General features: G+C 34.7%; 1 protein-coding gene across 1 annotated transcript; it reads right to left on the reverse strand.

Annotated features, from left to right (window-relative positions):
- Nucleotides 1–10,167: 10,167 nt before the first annotated feature.
- Nucleotides 10,168–17,542, reverse strand: LOC131652772 (uncharacterized). The gene is made up of 4 exons (XM_058922728.1): nucleotides 16,952–17,542; nucleotides 15,412–15,783; nucleotides 10,951–15,323; nucleotides 10,168–10,682 (listed from the first exon to the last, which is right to left on the reverse strand). Exons 1-3 carry the CDS (start codon nucleotides 17,060–17,062, stop codon nucleotides 10,995–10,997), a joined length of 4,812 nt encoding a protein of 1,603 aa, XP_058778711.1. The 5' UTR covers nucleotides 17,063–17,542; the 3' UTR covers nucleotides 10,168–10,682; nucleotides 10,951–10,994.
- Nucleotides 17,543–18,584: the final 1,042 nt, after the last annotated feature.

An 18,584-nucleotide genomic window follows, 5' to 3' on the forward strand; every position in this document is an offset into this window, starting at 1 on the left:
TCATATCCCTAATACCTTTGAGATCTTTGACAATCTCTTCTTTAGCTACACTGCTAACCAAGAACTGTCTTTGCTCCATGTTCAGTTGATTTCCATATCTCATTGCCTCAATTCAATAAGAGTCAAGCTATTATCTTATTTCCCCATCAGCTTACCATAAAATTCCATGAACTCCTGCATAATATCAAGGTGAGATTGGAGGGGGGGTTCCATCAGTTTTGTGAAGTCCTTCATAATTTTGGCATTTTGTTTAGTTTTTATGGAAGCATAGAAGAATGAATTATTTCCATCCCCCGTCATTAGCCAGACAACTTTTTCCCTCTACATAAACATCTTCTCCTCAAGCTCATTATACTTTATAACCTCCTCAGTATGCTTCTTGACCTTCTCCATTTTTTGGACATCCATTCTATTAGCAATGAGATCAATCTGGGCCTGATTAGGGTCATGTCTAGCTTTCACAAGGTTCTCTTTAAATTTAGACAAGGGTTTACTAAACTATTTTAGGATAGGTTGCAGCCTCATGAATTCTGCCAAAGCACTTTCATAAGCTCCCCCTAGCAGGTTTCTCCCAGCAATTTTTCACCACCTCATCATAGCCTTCCATGTCCACCAAATAGTTATTGAATTTAAATAGCTCTTTAGGTTTCCTTTCAATGCAATTGTTAGCTACATGCAATAAAGCATGGTCAAATATGTTAGGGGGGATGTTTAGTACTGCATCCAGATTCTTTTGAAACCACTCTAAGTTGCCCAATAATTTTTCAATTATAGAGTATATAGTACCCACCACATGCTTGTTAAACCAAGTGAAGTAATCACCTATACTATCCATTTCATAGAGTCTTGTACAATTCATCATATTTTGTAAATCTACATACTCAACTTCCATAACCATTTTACCTCTAATACGATCTTGAGCCTTTCCACATTATTGAAATCTCCAATAACACACCATGCTCCTTGATGAGTGCTATGAATTTTCTCAATTTCCTTCCACAAAATCCTCCTTTTTTTCCAGTTGATTATGAGCATATACAGTTGTTAGCCAATATTTAAACCCATCATTGACATCATAGACACCACAATAAATATACTGACTAGAACTTTGCACCTGCTTAATCTCAACTTTGTATTGTCCCACTCAATCCAAAGCCTTCCATTCTCATGGTTAAGGTAGTTATCCAAAAAGTTATTAGGGAGGTGAAGCTTATCTCTGATACTCTCAGCTTTATTATTCTTTACTCTAGTTTCAATCAAGACAACAATTGTAGGCTTAAGCTTAAGGAGACGGGAGCTAATATCCCTTAGCTTTCTCACTTTATTGAGCCCCCTTAAGTTCTATGAGACAGTCATGATCACTTTCCTATGGCAAAATGAGGTTCATTCAAAACCTAAAGTGCCTTAAATCAATTATCACAGTTAACATCAGAAGTAGCTCTAATAGAAACTATACCTTAACCTCAATCTCTTATAGCTCTTTTCACCTTAGTCCACTCCCTATGCCCAGCATCATTGTTTTGAATAACATTCTCTTTTGGCGTCAGAGGAGGTGTTGATTCCTTTGTAGGTTCTAGAGGCTTTTGCTTCAGTCTCCATTGCTGAATTTTAGCCATAACTCCACATTGATGTCCCACTTTTTGGCATTTCTCACAAAACACGGGGTTGTATTCATATTCAACGGCCTTCTTAGGTTTCCTAACTTCACAGTCCTTAATGGTGATCTCTTTTACCAATTGCTGCGTTATGTCCACTTTTACCAAAATTCTAGCATACAACACTCTGAGTTTGTCTGTCGTGCACTCATCAGTCACCATAGGGTTTCTAATCGTGCTCCCAATCTTATTTAGACTCTATGCACCCCAAATATGGAGGGGGAGTTGGGGAATTTTAACCCAAATTGGTAGGGTTCTAAGAAAATCATTTCTCAAATTGAAATAAGGTCGTCATTCCTTCAAGATCATAGATCTGTTTTTGATGGTGTATGGTCCTTTCATCATAACAACATCCATATCTGCATGATAATTGAACCGGAGTAGAAAGTAGCCTTTATTGTGGTAAACAGATCGAGAATCTTCACAAAGTTCCATGTCTTCATCGTGTTCATACTCAGATCATCACCCATCACATACACAATCATAGCATTATCCCATAATTGAATTTTTGATTCTATGTCATCTTGTTCAATTTCAATCTCCACTTCACCGTTCATTAGTTAGGGCGCAACATACTTCATAGTCCTTCCTTTCGGTGGATTGTGATTATCGCTCAGAATATCAACCCAGAATTTTCGTTTCTCCGACGCCTTCTTCATCATTTCCGTTAAGGTTTTTGCATAAATCACATCATTGTTCTTCTTCTCACCTTTGATACTTGATTCTCCAGTTACCATGCTTTTAATCACGTTCTCCACATCCGGTTGAGTCTCTGAGAGAGGATGGCTCATTGGTGACGAAGGCGTCGTAGTATTCGACCGCCCGCGCCCTCGTTTCGTCATCTGAAAGTTCTCTTTTATTATTAAGTGAACTCTTATTGTTGATATTTAATGAAACTTGTAAATAATAATATAATATTCTCAAGTCAATCTTTAATATTTTGTCAAAATAAGTTAGTTATTTATATTTATCACTTAACTTGTAGATTTAATTTAAATATATTAGTCTTTTATATTTTGAGTAATTGAGTACTCAAAACAATAATGTGATTTCTTAAATTAAATATATTAATAGATTTGAGAAGTATTGACATACCTCAAGTATACGGTATTGGGAAGTAGTAAAATAGTATGTCGATGTTCAGAGACCAATTGTTTGAATATCAATTTCTATCATATCGGTGTAAAGCTAAAACAATTAAAAATTAGTTTGTGACCGGTTTTTGCATTTGAAAATAAAATAAGTAAAACAATGAGAGTTTAGGACTGACTCATGCCTTTAATTCTCTTGCAAACCCTACTTTTGTTACGAGAATACAACTAATTTCGTAGAAAAATAAAAAGGGTAGAGAACACTCACTTTCATCAGCGTGTTGTCTTGCTCTTATCAAATATGCTGCCCATTTTCGCCAGTGTAGTCTATTTGATCATAGTCCATTTTTCAGAGCAACTATTAATCAAAAAATATTTTATTTGTTGAATAGTTGAGACACTTTCTTCGCCTGAATCTGACAATTCAGTGTTTCTAATTCCAATATCGTACTACACCCTTTCAGTGTATAGGTGATATCCATTTCATTCCTACTTTCGGAGTGAAATTAAATATATTTAAGATCAAAAACATCAAAACATATTTTCCTAAAGGTCTCGTAACAAATCACCTAAGGATCTACACGTGGATTATTACAATGCAATCCTAATTTCTCTAAACTGTTAATATAAATTAGTTTATATACAAATTAATTTATTAATATTCTGTGTCAACAATGTAATTTTTTTTTTTAAATTCTTTCCCCTCGGTTTTGGTCATAAACCTAGAGGTAAGTGACGCTAATTTTGAAAATATAAAAAAACTATTGATGGTGATCGAATCAACGACCATTTCAACTATCGCCTCGGTTATTCAAAAACTGAGGGGTTAAGTGGAAAGTTATTATGACTACATTCGTTATTTCGCCTCTACTAATACTAAATCAAATTGTACATCAAAATTACTTCCAACTCAGTCATAATTCGAACCATCCTACAGAGGTGATATGTTGTTTATCCTCCTTCTTTATCCATAGTACCAGAAAATATTCTCCCTGGAGCTCACCCAATAAACAGAATAGGGTGCCTACTCTGATATCGATTGAAATTCTGGCACATATACAACAGATGTCAAGATAGATGTCCTAACAACACACAATACCAAGACATATGTTATAACGTTTGCTGGTTGACAGCACAATTATAAAAACTCAAAACTTAAATGCAGAATGATAAATAAAACAGGAAATTGTTAACCCAGTTCAGTGAAACAACGCCTAATCTGAGGGTTACTAAGCCATGAAGGAAATCCACTATTAGCAGTATCAGTTCAACGCCTATATAGTCCTAGTTTACAACTTATCTCCTAATCCCTATCCAGTGCAACTTCTACCTAGAAATCAACATCTAGATATGAGGAATCGACATCTCACTTCCAATCAACGCAATGGTAAAAACAGTCACGCACCCTATGACCAGAGAAAAAAAATAAAAAGATTACACTTTCAAATAAACAATACTTAGTCAAGAACCTCAACTGAGAACAATACTTGATCTTGCTTAAAATCTTTGATCAAGAAAAATACTCAACTTTATTTCTTAAAAGCTTCAAGAGTGAGAATATACGTCCACCTCAATGTATCAGAAGATACATGAGTGACCCAAAAAAGAACACACGAAAAACTTAAACTCCCTTCAAAACCTAAACCCTTAATGCACCCACGGTTTCCCTTATGTGAATACTTGCAAAACTAGGTTTAACAAGTCTCTATTTATAGACTCTTGCAATATGGACTTAAAAATCTGAATAAAATCCATTATTCTCCTTTCTGAAACAACTGCAAGAACTTCACACAAATAGGAACAAAACAAATCAAATCAGATCTTAGTTTTCTAAAAAAAGTTTCAAAGATTCTTTTTCTAAAAACCAAAATAAATATGCATTTGTCCTAAAACTCTTTGATTATTTTTCTATCAAATCTTTGAAGGATTAAAAACCCGTATAAACTGTCAGGATGTTCTGATATAGGATGTCACAACATCTGGAAAAATATCTGTCAAAAGACATAATAGTTGAACCTGTTATGACATTAGGACAATATGTTCCAACATCTTGCTTTGTATCAGTTAAGAACCATGTTTTAAAAAAATTATGCCAATCATAAAACCACGGAACTAACAACATCAAAAGTTTGACTTTATCATTGCAAGATTCACCAACTAAAGGGAGACACACAACTTAGGGAGGGACTTTTCATTCTTATCAAACAAGAGTTCAAAGAGTTTGTCGTCATCAAAAAGGGGGAGAATGTGAAGAATATGTCTTATATCTAGTTCAGTTTTGATGAAGACAAATATAATCAAAAAAGAAAGGATAAAAAATGTCATGCACAACAATGATAAAGTTTATCAAGAAGGATAAACATAAAAATTCAAGTGAAGATTTGAAAGAAGTGAACATAACCAAGGTACTCATTTCAATTCATACTAAATTATTTTAAATTGCTCATTATTTTATATCTTACTTCATCTAAAACCTTCTTACATCATCATACATGATCATCTAAAATCTTCTTCACCTAATTCTTGTGACAAGTGTTTGTACACAAAGTTGTGTGAGAATATTGTGATATCTTTTTGTCTCTATGTGTATTATATGTTGATCATTATCAACTAGATGAATGAAATCTTAGAAAGAAATATGTTTCTAGATTCCACATTCAAGATGCAAAGATCTTGAAATAGTGGACACCCTTTTTTCGATCAAAGTAAAGTGAATGAGTGGAGGTTAAAAACATAGTCAAACACACTATATAGAGAAAACTTCCACATTCAAGCTGAAAGATCTTGGACTAGTTGAAACTCTTTGGGGGATCAAAATGATGCAAAATAGTGGTTGTTATGAACTTAATCAAATACACATTGTTGAGAAAGTTCTTGATAAGTTCTAATTGTTACGTTTCAAGAAAGTGAATATTCAATTTGATCTTAGTGCCAACATGAAGATGGAAGAGTTGTGACCATATTAGAATACACAAGTGAAATTGGTTTTCTAAAGCAATGAAGTATATTGGACATAGCATTTGCAGTCATTAAAAGAGTAGATTTACTAGCCATCCAAATGGAGAGCATTGGAAGGCCATCACAAGGATTTTCGATTATCTTTTAAAAACCAAAATCTTGACCTCCATTATGGTAGGTTTCCTGCCATATTAGAAGGATATACCAATGTGAGTTGGATATCGAGTGTTGGAGATCATAAATTTACAAATTAGTGGATATTTACATTAGATGAGATCTAATTTCTTGGATGAGCAAGAAATAAACATGCATCACTTTTTAAACCATGGAATCAAAGTTTATGGCTATCGCTTCCGCTGGTCAACAATTTGAATGGTTAAGGGATCTTTTGTTGGAAGTTCCATTGGCTAAAGACAATGTTTCAAAGGTGTTGACACGTTGCGATAGTCAGGCCATTTTATTTAGAGCGTTCAGCGAAGTGTATAATGGAAAAGTCTAAACACATAGGACTTAGACATTATTTTGTGAGAAAATTGATTAAGAATGGAAAAAAATTTACTCATTTATATACAAACCAGCTATAATTTGGTCGATCCATTTACTAAGCCGAGACTTAGTAAAAACAACCTCAAGAAGTGTGGGGTTAAAATTCCTAGAGTAAGAGTTCCAAAAGCGGCGACAATCCAATCTTACGTTAACTGAACATTAACTTCAAGATTCAATGGATAACAATAAGTCGTTGATTTGGATGATTGGCGAACATTTCCTAATAATGTTGACCTTAAAATCGAGGGTTGAGTTTTTCTTTTAAACTCTTAATGAAGTTCAATACCAAGATACCAAGGGTACGTGTCTTATAGAAAAAGACATAATATGAACTTCACCTATGTGAATTTCGAGATGGTGCTGTCTCAAAGTGAGAGTTGAAGTTTCTCTCACAAAAAAAATTCATGAAACATGAAAGCATATGGCCATAAATAAGTGCTAGGCGAGAAATGTAGGCGAAGAACCTTTAACGAATGTGCGTAAGATAACGCCGGTCTATTCACATGGATTAATGATTTTAAAGCATTTCTACCTACATTTTCTATTAGACTTTACGTTGTCTATACTAAGGTTAAGTTTTAAATCGAAAGATACCTAACTGTATTAACATTCTTTGTTTCTCTTTTTTTAGAATTGATCTTGTCATTATTAGAACAAGTGGGGATTGTTATAAATTATTAATAGTTAATAACAAATAATCATCACCGGGTGTTCTATAATGACAAGAAAATATGCATGTGAAATTTGTTTTGAAAATAGGTCACACTTAGTGAAATGTTGCAGTAGGCAGTATTTTGAATTCAAAAATAGACAACACTCCGTGAAGTATTGCAGAATACAAAACAATACAACATTCGATAATTGTTGATGTAGGCGAAACAATACACCTTTTGGTAAATGTGTTGCTGAAAGGGTGTTGTTTCATCAAGGGTCACAATAAAATATACACTTTCTTCACCAAAAATTTCAGACGCCCTTTGCTACATTCGAGTTTCCATCGGTCTTGCGTAAATTCGATAAAAGACTGAATTTTCCTTTGGGTATTCTTGCGTTCCAACTCTAAGACATATTTGAAAGTGCTTAAAATACTTATAAGAAAAGTGTGCATTCAAATAATTGTGCATTCAAAGATATATCTACGAAAGAAAAATAAAAGATTTTTTGACATTTCGTCAGGGGTGTTTAACAGATAACATAGTGCAAAAAAGAAATTCACTATTCTTAAGTTAAACTGGACCATAAAAAGCAAACATTTAGCCCATATAAAAATTGGGTCAGGCTTGCATAGAACATGAGATTTCAAGTCGTTACAGTACCAACATCTTCATGCTATTTTCTTTTTAAAAAAATAATATTATCAAACACTTTAATATTATTATGTTATTTTAAAACTATTGATAAGAAACATATTTAACTATATAAATTTACTAAATAGAAATATATTTACTAGCAATAAATTAATTCAACCTCAACTGATCATGTAACATGATAAACCAAAAAAAAAATACAGTAACTAAAAACTTTAGAATTTATAAATTGTAATTAGGTTTATTTAAAAGAATAAAACTTCAACTTTTCACCTATAAACTTTAAAACTTTTTTTAACGAAAGTGTACATATATAACTAGGGTGAAAATAGGTCACTAGGGTGAAAATAGGTCACAGCGACTAACAGATACCTACAGCTTAGCCAACACAGATTTACGTTAAATCTGACTTTTTTTAAGTAAAAAAAGCATAAGCTTTTTATAAGCCTATTAATTAAAAAAGCAAGCCACAGGCCATAAAAAAAGTATTTTATATCTATCATACCGACTTATTTAAATAAATAAGTATAAATTTATTATTATTATTATTATTATTATTATATTTTATTTATACTTAGAAATAAAATACAAAAATAAATCTAATTATCTTGAAGAATTTCTGAAAATAAGGTGAAAAAAGTTTATGAGTAATGTTATTAGTTGTTTTCATAAGTTCTCTTAAACAAATAATATCCCAAAACTTATGTTAATAGGTAAACTTAAATAAGTAAATGCAAATAAATATTTAGTCTCATTGATATTTTAATTTGTTAATCGATTTAAGCATTAGTTGAATCACTTATTATAAATGTTCAAATAAAATAAACTTTTATGTAGCCTATTGGGCCAAATAAATCTTCGAAAAGACCAAGTTCAGACTTAAAAATAAGTCTGTGATAAACTACAGGATAAACTTAGAGAATTTCTTTATTGACACCCTACGGGGGTGATCTCCGGCGAAAACTTCTAAATACCTCTATTTCGGAAATGCATTTCCGAAGTAATTTTTTTTAAAATTTTTTTTCCAGAATTCAGAAATACACTTCCGAAAACATAAAATAGGAGGTGTTTTCGGAGATGTATTTTCGAAAACACTTTTTTTTAAACTTTATAATTTTTATTAAACTTAGGCTTAAACTTTATAATTTTTATTAAACTTAGATTTGACAAAGTATAGCTCCGTCCAACTTTTAACATTACATAATAGGTAAAAATTCAATGGATGATAATATGGGAGATATAGTTAGTTGTCAATTTGATTTTCCCTATATTATACTAGTATTATTAATATATTATTATAATAAAATATTTAATATTGATGATGGAAATTCTTGCAGAGTGCTGACAACATGGGTAACAGTTTGCACTTTGCAGGCCTTTTTTCAATAAAAAAATAGGATCAGAGATTTTTTTTTAGCGGACATTCTTTTGATTTTTTAATGTCATGCAGTGCAGTGTCTTTTCCATTTCCACTTGGTGGATTGTGACAGACACCAAAGATATTGCCACAACCCACAAGTCAAAAGCACCATTTTGAAAATGGTACGAGGCTGCATTTCAAAAAAAAATTATAAAAACCTTATTTTATTTTATAGTTCAAATATTTTTCTAACATTTACTTTTAAAATCTTAAAATTAAATTACATTCCTATAAAATATTTGAATCTTGATAGTTTTGAGATATGAAATTGTTTTAAACTGTTTTATATTTTTGAAAAAAATATATACAAGTAAAAGACTTCATATAATATGGAAGGAGACAAATGACTAAATTGCAATAAATACAAGAATAAGATACAAACTACACAACATTATAAACAAAATTGTACCTAGTATGAATTACACTCAGATTTGGATCATTTCAATTTCTATTTACCTCAATCCCTCTCTACTTAACATGTTGGTGCTTGCTTTTAAATTTGAAAATACACTACCTCCTATATAATTTGAAAATGCACTACCTCCTATATAATCAAAGGTCGTTTTCTCTCTTCTAAACATTGAACAACTTTTGCTTTGTTTTTCATGAAAAACGTGCATTTTTTAAATATTTTTTCTGTAAGTCTTGGTAGCTCCCAAAAAACATAATTTCATCCAACCATACAAACCTTAACAAGGAAACCATATTGTTGTTACTTTTAGCTAATGATAAAATCGTGTTTCAAAAGATAAGAGCTCTAGAAACTAAAATCGTGTTTCAAAAGATAAGAGCTCTAGAAACTATTAGGGCCAACATATGACAATCACAAGCTTTGTTGACAGCAATTATTACACAAACATTTCGACAGCAACTATTTGGATCCAATTACTTTATAAACATAAGATCTATGTTATGTTATTCTTCAGACAGAAGTTTATATAGGCATATCATAAAAGCTTGAAAACAACCACCATTCAGAGGTTATTAGATTAACAGAACGAGAACTAAACTTATCACGTTATTTGTGATGAGTTCGTGTAGTTGTTTTTTGCAACATAATTTCAGTAAAAACTAGCAAAACGCATGTACATATGCATTCACTAAAAATATTTAAGGGCAGCCATGTCCTAAAGCAGGACAAATTTAAAGGGATTTCGTAGCAGTTCCAGTAATGATACCCAAAAGAAAAATGATGCAACAGCACAGCCATGTAATAACATTAAGTGGGAGAAGTGACAAATTGTACATGGTGGCTAACCTGTGCATATATCAATAATAACCAGAATGTGATACTGATAAGTAACAAAATTCGCAAGTCATGACTACCGGCAATAACTATATATGTAACAAAAGTTGAAAAAAAATTGATTTCAACAAGCCAAACTGGCTTCAAGCCTAGCCAGTTCAGTTCATACATCCAATCCTCTCCTTCCAAATGTTTGAGAATGGATTGGGCTCAGTGTTGCAGAAAAGTAACAGTCAAACACTTCTATGCCAATTTCTGATTCTAGGCAGGCGCATATTATCACATCTGATGTTTCAGTTAGATATCTACACAGGAAAACAAAACTCATCTTCAAGGGGCAATCTGTGTGACCAGATTAGCACAAAATAACCGCAATCGTAGGATCTGATCACTTTAAGCCCATCAGCAGCACGGGTAGCATCACTCATAAATTCCCCATTTTTTGACACTCCATAAAAGCTGCATATAGACAGAAGAGTTAAGGCTTCAATACATTAAAAGTTTTTTAAATATTACCAAAACAGAACAATCAGAAACATGCAAACAAATCTGAAGTATAAAAGAAGGAAGCAGAAAAGAGAAGCATCTTGAATACAAGATTGTTGGCCCAATTAAAAATATGCTTGGTACACAACAAAATCCCCCAATTCGAAAAGACAAGCAAACTATGTTTAGGATCAAGGTTTTGAAAGTAAATTTAAAGGGTTGACAGGGTCAGATGGCTTACAAGAGGCTGATTTCTTAAATAAATTGCTTTGAAGAGCCATCATCCTATTGCCATGAGGGATGTTTGTAACTGAATCGATCAGTTCCATCCCAACCACCATCAGGTTCTTTTCTTTTTAATGCACCGGCCATCTGAAACATCTTCAAGTGATCCTCCATCAAGGCTTGTTGTTGACTGGGGACAGGCATCTGTCTCAATCCTGAAGGCAATCTGTCATCTCTGCGCTCGGTATCTGTAACACCAGGGCCTGAATTAAGATCCAGACTCTGACTACCCCATTTTCTGCTGTCGGGAATTACATTGCTTGTACCACCGGGAAGACTCATAACATAGGGACGGGGATATGTAGATGAGACAACGCCACCAGGCCCAATGGGCTGTGAGGGCATGGTAGGAAAGCAAAGTCCGGGCACGTTTGTTGAATCCATAAATGGTGTTGAACAACCAGAAAAGGCATTTGAAGATAACGGAAAATTGGTTTCAAATGGAAATCCTGGATATGGAAAGGGAGTAGAAGGTGGATATGCAACAGCTGGAGAGGATGAGAGCACCGGCCCTCTGTAAATTTCAGGACTAAAAGGCGTGCTACCTGTGGAACCTATGATGCGCTGTGTCCCAGAACCGCCAACATAACTCTGCTCCCCTCGACCAGTCAGAATTGGTGGGACAGTAATTGCAGAATACGAATTGCCCGGAGGAAACCATGAAGAATAATTTCCAAATTCTGCATTATTTGTTCTGGTGCCATGAACAGAACTTGAAAATGGGATAGTACTTTTCATCTGCAGAGTGCGAGTTGGGACTTCGGTGCTAACTTCATCAAGGCCTGGTCCATTATTTAAATCGAAGTCTCTGGAGACACTTCCACCATTAGATAACCCACTGGACAATGAAGGTTGTTTACTTGGTAAAGGAACATCCATTTTACCCATAGAGAAAGATCCAGCTTCAGGAGTCTCGTCTAACCTGTTTAGATCAAGATCAAATCCCACAGAGCTGCGGTCATGAGTACCGGACTCTAAGGAACCCCGGTAAGCAACATCCTCAAAATTGATTTCATCTGCCACATTTAAATCAAAATCCAAGGGTGCACGGTCTTGTTTGACTGAAGTGGTGTCGACTGATGGAATATCAACAGTATTTGATAGCATCTCAGCATTTTTCCTAGGTTCAGCTGGCCGGAATGCACTTGTAGCAGCTGACCCTTTCCACCCAAGTTCGCCCTTACTTCGCAATGGATTTTCTGGCGGAACAACCGGTCCTTTGGCAGCAGAAGCCACTGTAATTGAAGCATGGAAGGCCCCAGAGAGGGAAGGAATGGGAAAAGGCAATGGGCAAGGAACATGAACTGCAGATGAACTGATAGGTTCTTCCGGTCTAACAATATCCCCCTGGCCTACATCCTCAACAGGGTATCCCTCATTTAAATCAAAGTCCAGTTTTACAGCTGCATCAGAAGTAGAAGCAATTGGGGATGGATTAGCATTGCCTGCAATCAACTCCTCAGCAACTACAGATTTCTTTCTTTCAAGATTAGAATCACATGGTTTCGGATCTTCGTTCTCTTTTACAGGAATTGGTAAATCTGGGTGAGCTAATGAACCAGAGCCAATAACCTCTTTTCTACCAAAATTCTCTTCAGAACGTTCATTAACATCATCTGCAACTGCTGAATCCAGATCCATTCGTTTTACATCAGGCTTAATATCAACTGGCATCACACGATTATCATTTTCATCCCTGGCTACCGTCAAAGCATTACCAGAAGAAGGTGACTCCCTTTTTATATCAATAGACTCGCAGTTATCTGTAACTGGTGAGCCTTTTTGCACAGGCATAACAATACCTGTCGCTTTATCTGCACCGATCTGGGTCTTACTATCTGCGCCTGAAGATAACTCGGGGGATCTTTTACCTTGATCATTTTCATTCATACCACTTGCAACTGTTTCTGAAACCAACATTTTTTCGTGCTCTGCAATACCGCCAACCATGTTAGAAATCTTCTGATCATCATCAAATGTGGAAGTCCCCGACTTCAATTTTGAGCTAGAACTACTGCAGTTTTTAGCCCATTGAGCTCCTGATTCCCTCTGCTCCTGAAAACGCTCTGCTCCTCCAACTTCTGCATGAGTCTCCTGTCTACCTGGAAACACAGTTTCAGAAGTCTCCCCTTTGGTATCTGGTCGTAAGCATGGAACTTCAGCATTTTGTATCGCATCTGTAGTAGAGAAATTTATTTGAGTTTTGCTGTCACCAGTTTTCTCCAGACGGCTAGATGAAACGGCTTCACCATCTGAAAAATCATGCGGTATTGTCATCACAGGATGCCTAGAATCCTTTTTGAATTGCACTGGGTCCACAGTATTCCGAGTATGCTCTCCAGTAACCCCACCATCAGACTGTCCAAGAGTGCGAGCAACTCCTTCAAGAGAATGTCTTAACTTGGAATCATTTTCTGAGCTTAATTCATCAGCTGCAGGAGACTTCCTCTCGGGTGAAGGCAGAGGCGAAACGTTTTCAGATCTGGACATTTCTCCTGCAGCCACGGAAGCAAGCAGATTCATCCCATCATCTCCAGGGGACACGGAGGTACTTGCTTCTGAAAATTTCACACAGCTCTCAACTAATGCATTCATGGGGCTTAAAGAAGCATCATAAGTCTGCCCTGATCTGGAAACAAATCCAGTTGAAGAACATGTTTTTGGTATTTCTGCTGCTTTATCACCATCATCATTAACCCTACATCGCTCACCCACCGACGGAGAGCCCTTAGCTTCATCACAACCAGTAGTGTCATTAGCATTGGATGCATCATTTATCACATTTGACACATGGGTCTGTAAACAATCAATTTTAGCTTTAACTCTCCTGTCCTGGTTCTCCTTCTTGTTGTCGGCAGGAGGTGATGTTTTGCCACATGCAAAAGCAGCTTCTTCAAAAGCACCCCCGCTAGCTCCCCTTGAAGGACTGCGGCCGGTGTTAGGCAACCTGAGAATCAGTCGCTGGTTATGCCCTTGATCAGTAAGGGGCTGATCTGGTGGTTTTTCATGGGACATTCGTGATGGGGAAACTTTATCAGAAGGTGAATTTCTTGCTGAGTTCTTGACAGAATTATGATCCTTCTGAACTACAGCAACACCAGCTCCATGTACACCATTACTCGACTTCCGAGATCGGGATGCACCACCAGGTACTTTGTTCACACCCATTGACACTGCAGTGGAGCTCTTTGCATCTTCTCGGCAGGAACCGAAAGCCTTTGCATGTTCAGTAGAACAAGATCTGCTGTTGTTTTGAGATTGACTAGAACTGCTGCTCCTCTCCTCCTTGATAGGTGTCAGAGGTAGATCTGATGTTGCACAAACAACAAGTTTAACATTTTGATCTTTTGAGTTGCTGCATACTGAGGCAGTCGCCGATTTAGTTGAGCCAGGGGATGAAGAAAACTTCGATGCTACTTCTCCAGAATTAAGTTTAGATTGGGAATTTTTGGATGTTGAAGGTTGAATAGCAGAGCTCTTTGCAACATTCTCAGAGGATCCTCCAGTTTTCCTATTTCCAGAGTGAGAAACATCTGATGGTGCTGGCTTTGCAGGCCAAGAAACAGCACGGGTTGAACCAGTTTTTGTATCAGTCATATTCATTTCAGCTTCAACACGCTTCTTCCATGTGTCCACCAAAGTCCTGGCTTTCCTCTGAATTTCAGAATTTTTGTGGCTACGTAAATTATTAACAGATTTTCCAACATTACAGGTTTGTAGTGCATGAAGGTTCACAGGAAGATTATCCAATGCACGAAGTAAAGCTAACAAAAACTCTTCAGACTTATCGACATTACCATCGCCAATTTTGCCCTTATGGACCTCCTGCAGCCATTCATCTAACACAGGCAAACCGCGAATCTGTACGAACCAGCAAAGACAGTCATACCGCTCTGTGAGTGATATTACGTCCACAAGCATTATTCGCCCAGCCAAATCTATTTTTTTATCAGCACTGTCAGGTTGCATGAGTTGCACAAGTCTTTTAACCCCGTCAGAGTCCACAAGCCCACCTTTATTATCAGTGATTTTAGCAATCTCAGACCTTAGCATGCTCTCCGGTCTAAAGTGACCAGAATCTCCATCTTCTACTTTAAATAATCGCTCTTTTTTTGATGAATCAGATCCCTGATCACCTCTTTCTCTCTTTTTTCCCTTACCCTGTACACCAAAGGAAGAACTATTTTGAATGTTATCAGAACTAGATTTCAATGACTGTGTTGACGTTGGACCATTCAAGGGTTTTGGAGAACGGCCTCCTGACTGCACAGCCCCATGCATTTCTAGTTTTGTCTTATCTAAAAGCTGGTAAACTTCTTCCTGCTGTTCCTGAATTCATTGAAAGATCACAAACTAATTAATATACAATTACACAGAAACAATTGTGAAAGAAAATAAAATATATATGAAGACTAACATTAATGTAGTCCTTATCAGTTAGCCACCGTAAACAATTGTTGTCAATGTCATACACTCGCCTACAAACAAATGCGGATATCCCTGAAGGAAGTTCAACACCTTTACGGAGAAATGCGACTTTACAAGGATGGAGTAATGATGCAGCATGTATCTCATCCTTGTGAAAGGAGTAGAACACTTCGTTTGGTGCAGCTTCCAGCACAATCCCTTTAGAGAGATTCAAATCAGCAGGTCGGTAAAACCAATTCACTTCTAAAGTTGGACTTTCTTCTTTATCGAATGTTAACTTGCGAATTATTCCAATAAAAGGAGGGGAGTCCTGGGGTGGTTTGAAAAGTGCACAGTCACCAACACGAATCTTGCGTCCATCCTACAAATAATAACCATTACAATTGATTAAGTCAAAAGATATTCAGGAAGAAAGGCGACATAGGAGAAAATGACAAGAAATATGAAGCAATTAAAACAAATTAGTGAAAATCAGTACCGGAAACTTATATACTAATCTAATAAGCGTAGAAAAACATACAGTCATGTATAAATAATAATTTGGAATATGATGCAAACCATAATAGATTTATAAACATGATAAAAGCAATCAATTCCCAAAACGGCAAAAACCAATTTGGGTACATAATCGATATTCATTAAAAAGAATAAGATGACAATTATAAATGATTTACAAATGCTTGAAATAAATGGAAGCTCAACATGCAATCAGATCAACCATCAGAACACAGTTCCATTAGAGATGACGCTTAAGAAAAAACACTGAATCATTAAAAAAAATATAAGAACTTTCAAAAAACAATCAGCAACAGCAATTGTGCCAACACTTTCAACAGCAATTGATATCCAGAGATATCAATTGAAATTTCGAAATTACTGTTGACCTTTACGTTCACACAAACACAAATGAGACCGGAAATAAAAAAACAAAAAGTCTTTTGACGGCATCGCAGCTGGGATTACAGCTAATAACATCGTATTTGACCAAAAATCTCCCCCGACAACAAGCTGAATTTATAAAAAAAAAAGCTGGTGATCATTTTGTTCATCCAAACACAAATGAGACCCAAAATACAAAACTGACATTGCGGTTGCAATTTCCGCAAACAACAGCTAAATCAGACACATTTGACATAAATCTCCGGCCAGGATTTAGCTTGACCAGTTTTGTTAATTCAAACAGAAATGAGACCCAAAATACATCTAAGGAAAATCACATCTTGAGGTCATCAATTCCCCCTAAAATCAAAATAATTGCTTCTTTGAACAAATACTTTCATCTAAATGAAGCTTTAGGCTCGCGAAAGAGGTAAAACCAAAATGAAAAATCTTGAATCATTAAAATTAAAAATCAGCTCAAAAAACAAAAACACAGCCAATAAAAAGCAGATAGATTTGGGAATTAATGAATCTCAATTTCAATTAAGTTTAACATCTTGTAATCAGAAAAGGAAAAAAAACAAAGTACAAAATCCCATGAAAATTGAATCGATAAAAAAAGGAGCTTTAGTGGAAAACGATTGCTATACTTTGCATATAAATTGCGACGGTGAAGAAACGGTGACTACAGTGGTCGCGTTAGAAGGTACAGGCCACATGTGCCGATTGTGTTTCCACTTCTCACGACCGAACCCATACATAATCCTCCATCTTCCGAATCGATCCAAGCTTCGTCCCTGAAAAGAAACATCAATTCGAAATCGAATTCCCCCAAATTCGAAACCCTAGATTCGAAACACAATCAAAATACAAAGAGGAAACCCTAGATCAAGCGAGATCTCCTCTTCCAATACACCATGATTTCAAATTGAAAAACGATCGAATCAAAAAGGAAGCATAAGATTAAGGTTGGTGAACGAATGAAAAATTCTAGGGCTTATGTGGCGAAAAGGAAGAGAGAGATGGTGGAAAAAATCCCGAAGAGAAAGGGAAAGATTCTTGTTGTGTTGAGTTTGTTGGTGAGGGTGTGATGTATAGATCGATGGAATTTTTGATCGTTCTGGAAATAGCGAAAATCTCAGAGATTTTCTGCGAAGGAAGCGCGACGATGATGAGAGAGAAACAAGAGAGAGAAAGTTGATGTTGGGTGAGAGAAGAGTGAGAATCGCGAAACGCCGAGATTTTGAGACAATAATAATATTTTCGGAGATAAATTTTTGGGTTTTTTTATTTTTTTTATTTGGGTTAATTGTAATCTTGGTCGTCTATTATGTTTCATTTACGACAATGGTTGAAGTTTTTTTTTTGTATGTTTGGATTAGAGGTTGAGTTTTAATGATGTCATAAATGAGATATGGTTATGTGTGAATTGCATTGATTGATGATTTTGTTTTATATAAAGTAGATTCTCATGTAATAACTCATTTTTATGTTATCAAAGTATATAATTTTATTTTTTAATATTTTATATTTTCTCGAAATATGTATTTGATGTTGAAATTTTGTCTTAGTTAAGAATTTTTCTTTTTTTTTCTTTCTTTTTTTATAAAATTTAGTAGATTCTTATGTAACAATTTATTTCCATGTATTAAAGTATAAATTAATTTATTAACTCATCTATATTATGCAACAAAATCAATGTGAAAATAGATATTGTTTTTAATAAGTATAATTTTAATCTAAACAAGTTTATTTTTAAAATTAAATTATCTTAAACTTTTAATAAAAGGGTATTTGACTTTTCCAAATAAGTTTATTTAAAAAATAAAAAAAATACATTAAAGAAATAGTTTATTTAGAAGGAAAATAATTATTAACAAAATTTGAATTTTTCAAGAATCAAACTCAACTTTTTTAAATAGAAGTCTTTTTTTTATTTCCTTTTATATAAATACAAAAAATAATAATATGAATTGTACATTCATTTATAAAAATGAATTAGAACTCATAATGTTCTTTACAAATGTATAAATATAATTTTTATAATTTTTTGCTTATTGATATGTTAATTTTTTAGAAAAATTATACATGGCCTTTGACAAAAATGTATCTTTATTTATGATAACCATAAAACGAGTGTATCTTAAACGGCGTCGTTTGATGCTTTTGTAACGATATATAGATTTTAATTTTTTTTTAGAGCAAATACAATTTAAAGAAGTACTAATGTATTTTATAACGAAATACTTCTAAATTAATAGTGTTTTTAATTCATTTTAATAT

The sequence above is a fragment of the Vicia villosa genome, linkage group LG2 (genome assembly GCF_029867415.1).
Source record: "Vicia villosa cultivar HV-30 ecotype Madison, WI linkage group LG2, Vvil1.0, whole genome shotgun sequence".
In the NCBI taxonomy this organism is placed as follows: Eukaryota; Viridiplantae; Streptophyta; class Magnoliopsida; order Fabales; family Fabaceae; genus Vicia; species Vicia villosa.

What these genes read in the sequence shown, in the direction of transcription:
- LOC131652772 (XM_058922728.1), bottom strand. Translation starts at nt 17,062, where the DNA reads ATGTATGGGTTCGGTCGTGAGAAGTGGAAACACAATCGGCACATGTGG. An exon ending in CGTCGCAATTTATATGCAAA is followed by an intron (nt 15,784 to 16,951) that starts GTATAGCAATCG and finishes TATTATTTGTAG; the next exon opens with GATGGACGCAAGATTCGTGT. An exon ending in CTGATAAGGACTACATTAAT is followed by an intron (nt 15,324 to 15,411) that starts GTTAGTCTTCAT and finishes CAATGAATTCAG; the next exon opens with GAACAGCAGGAAGAAGTTTA.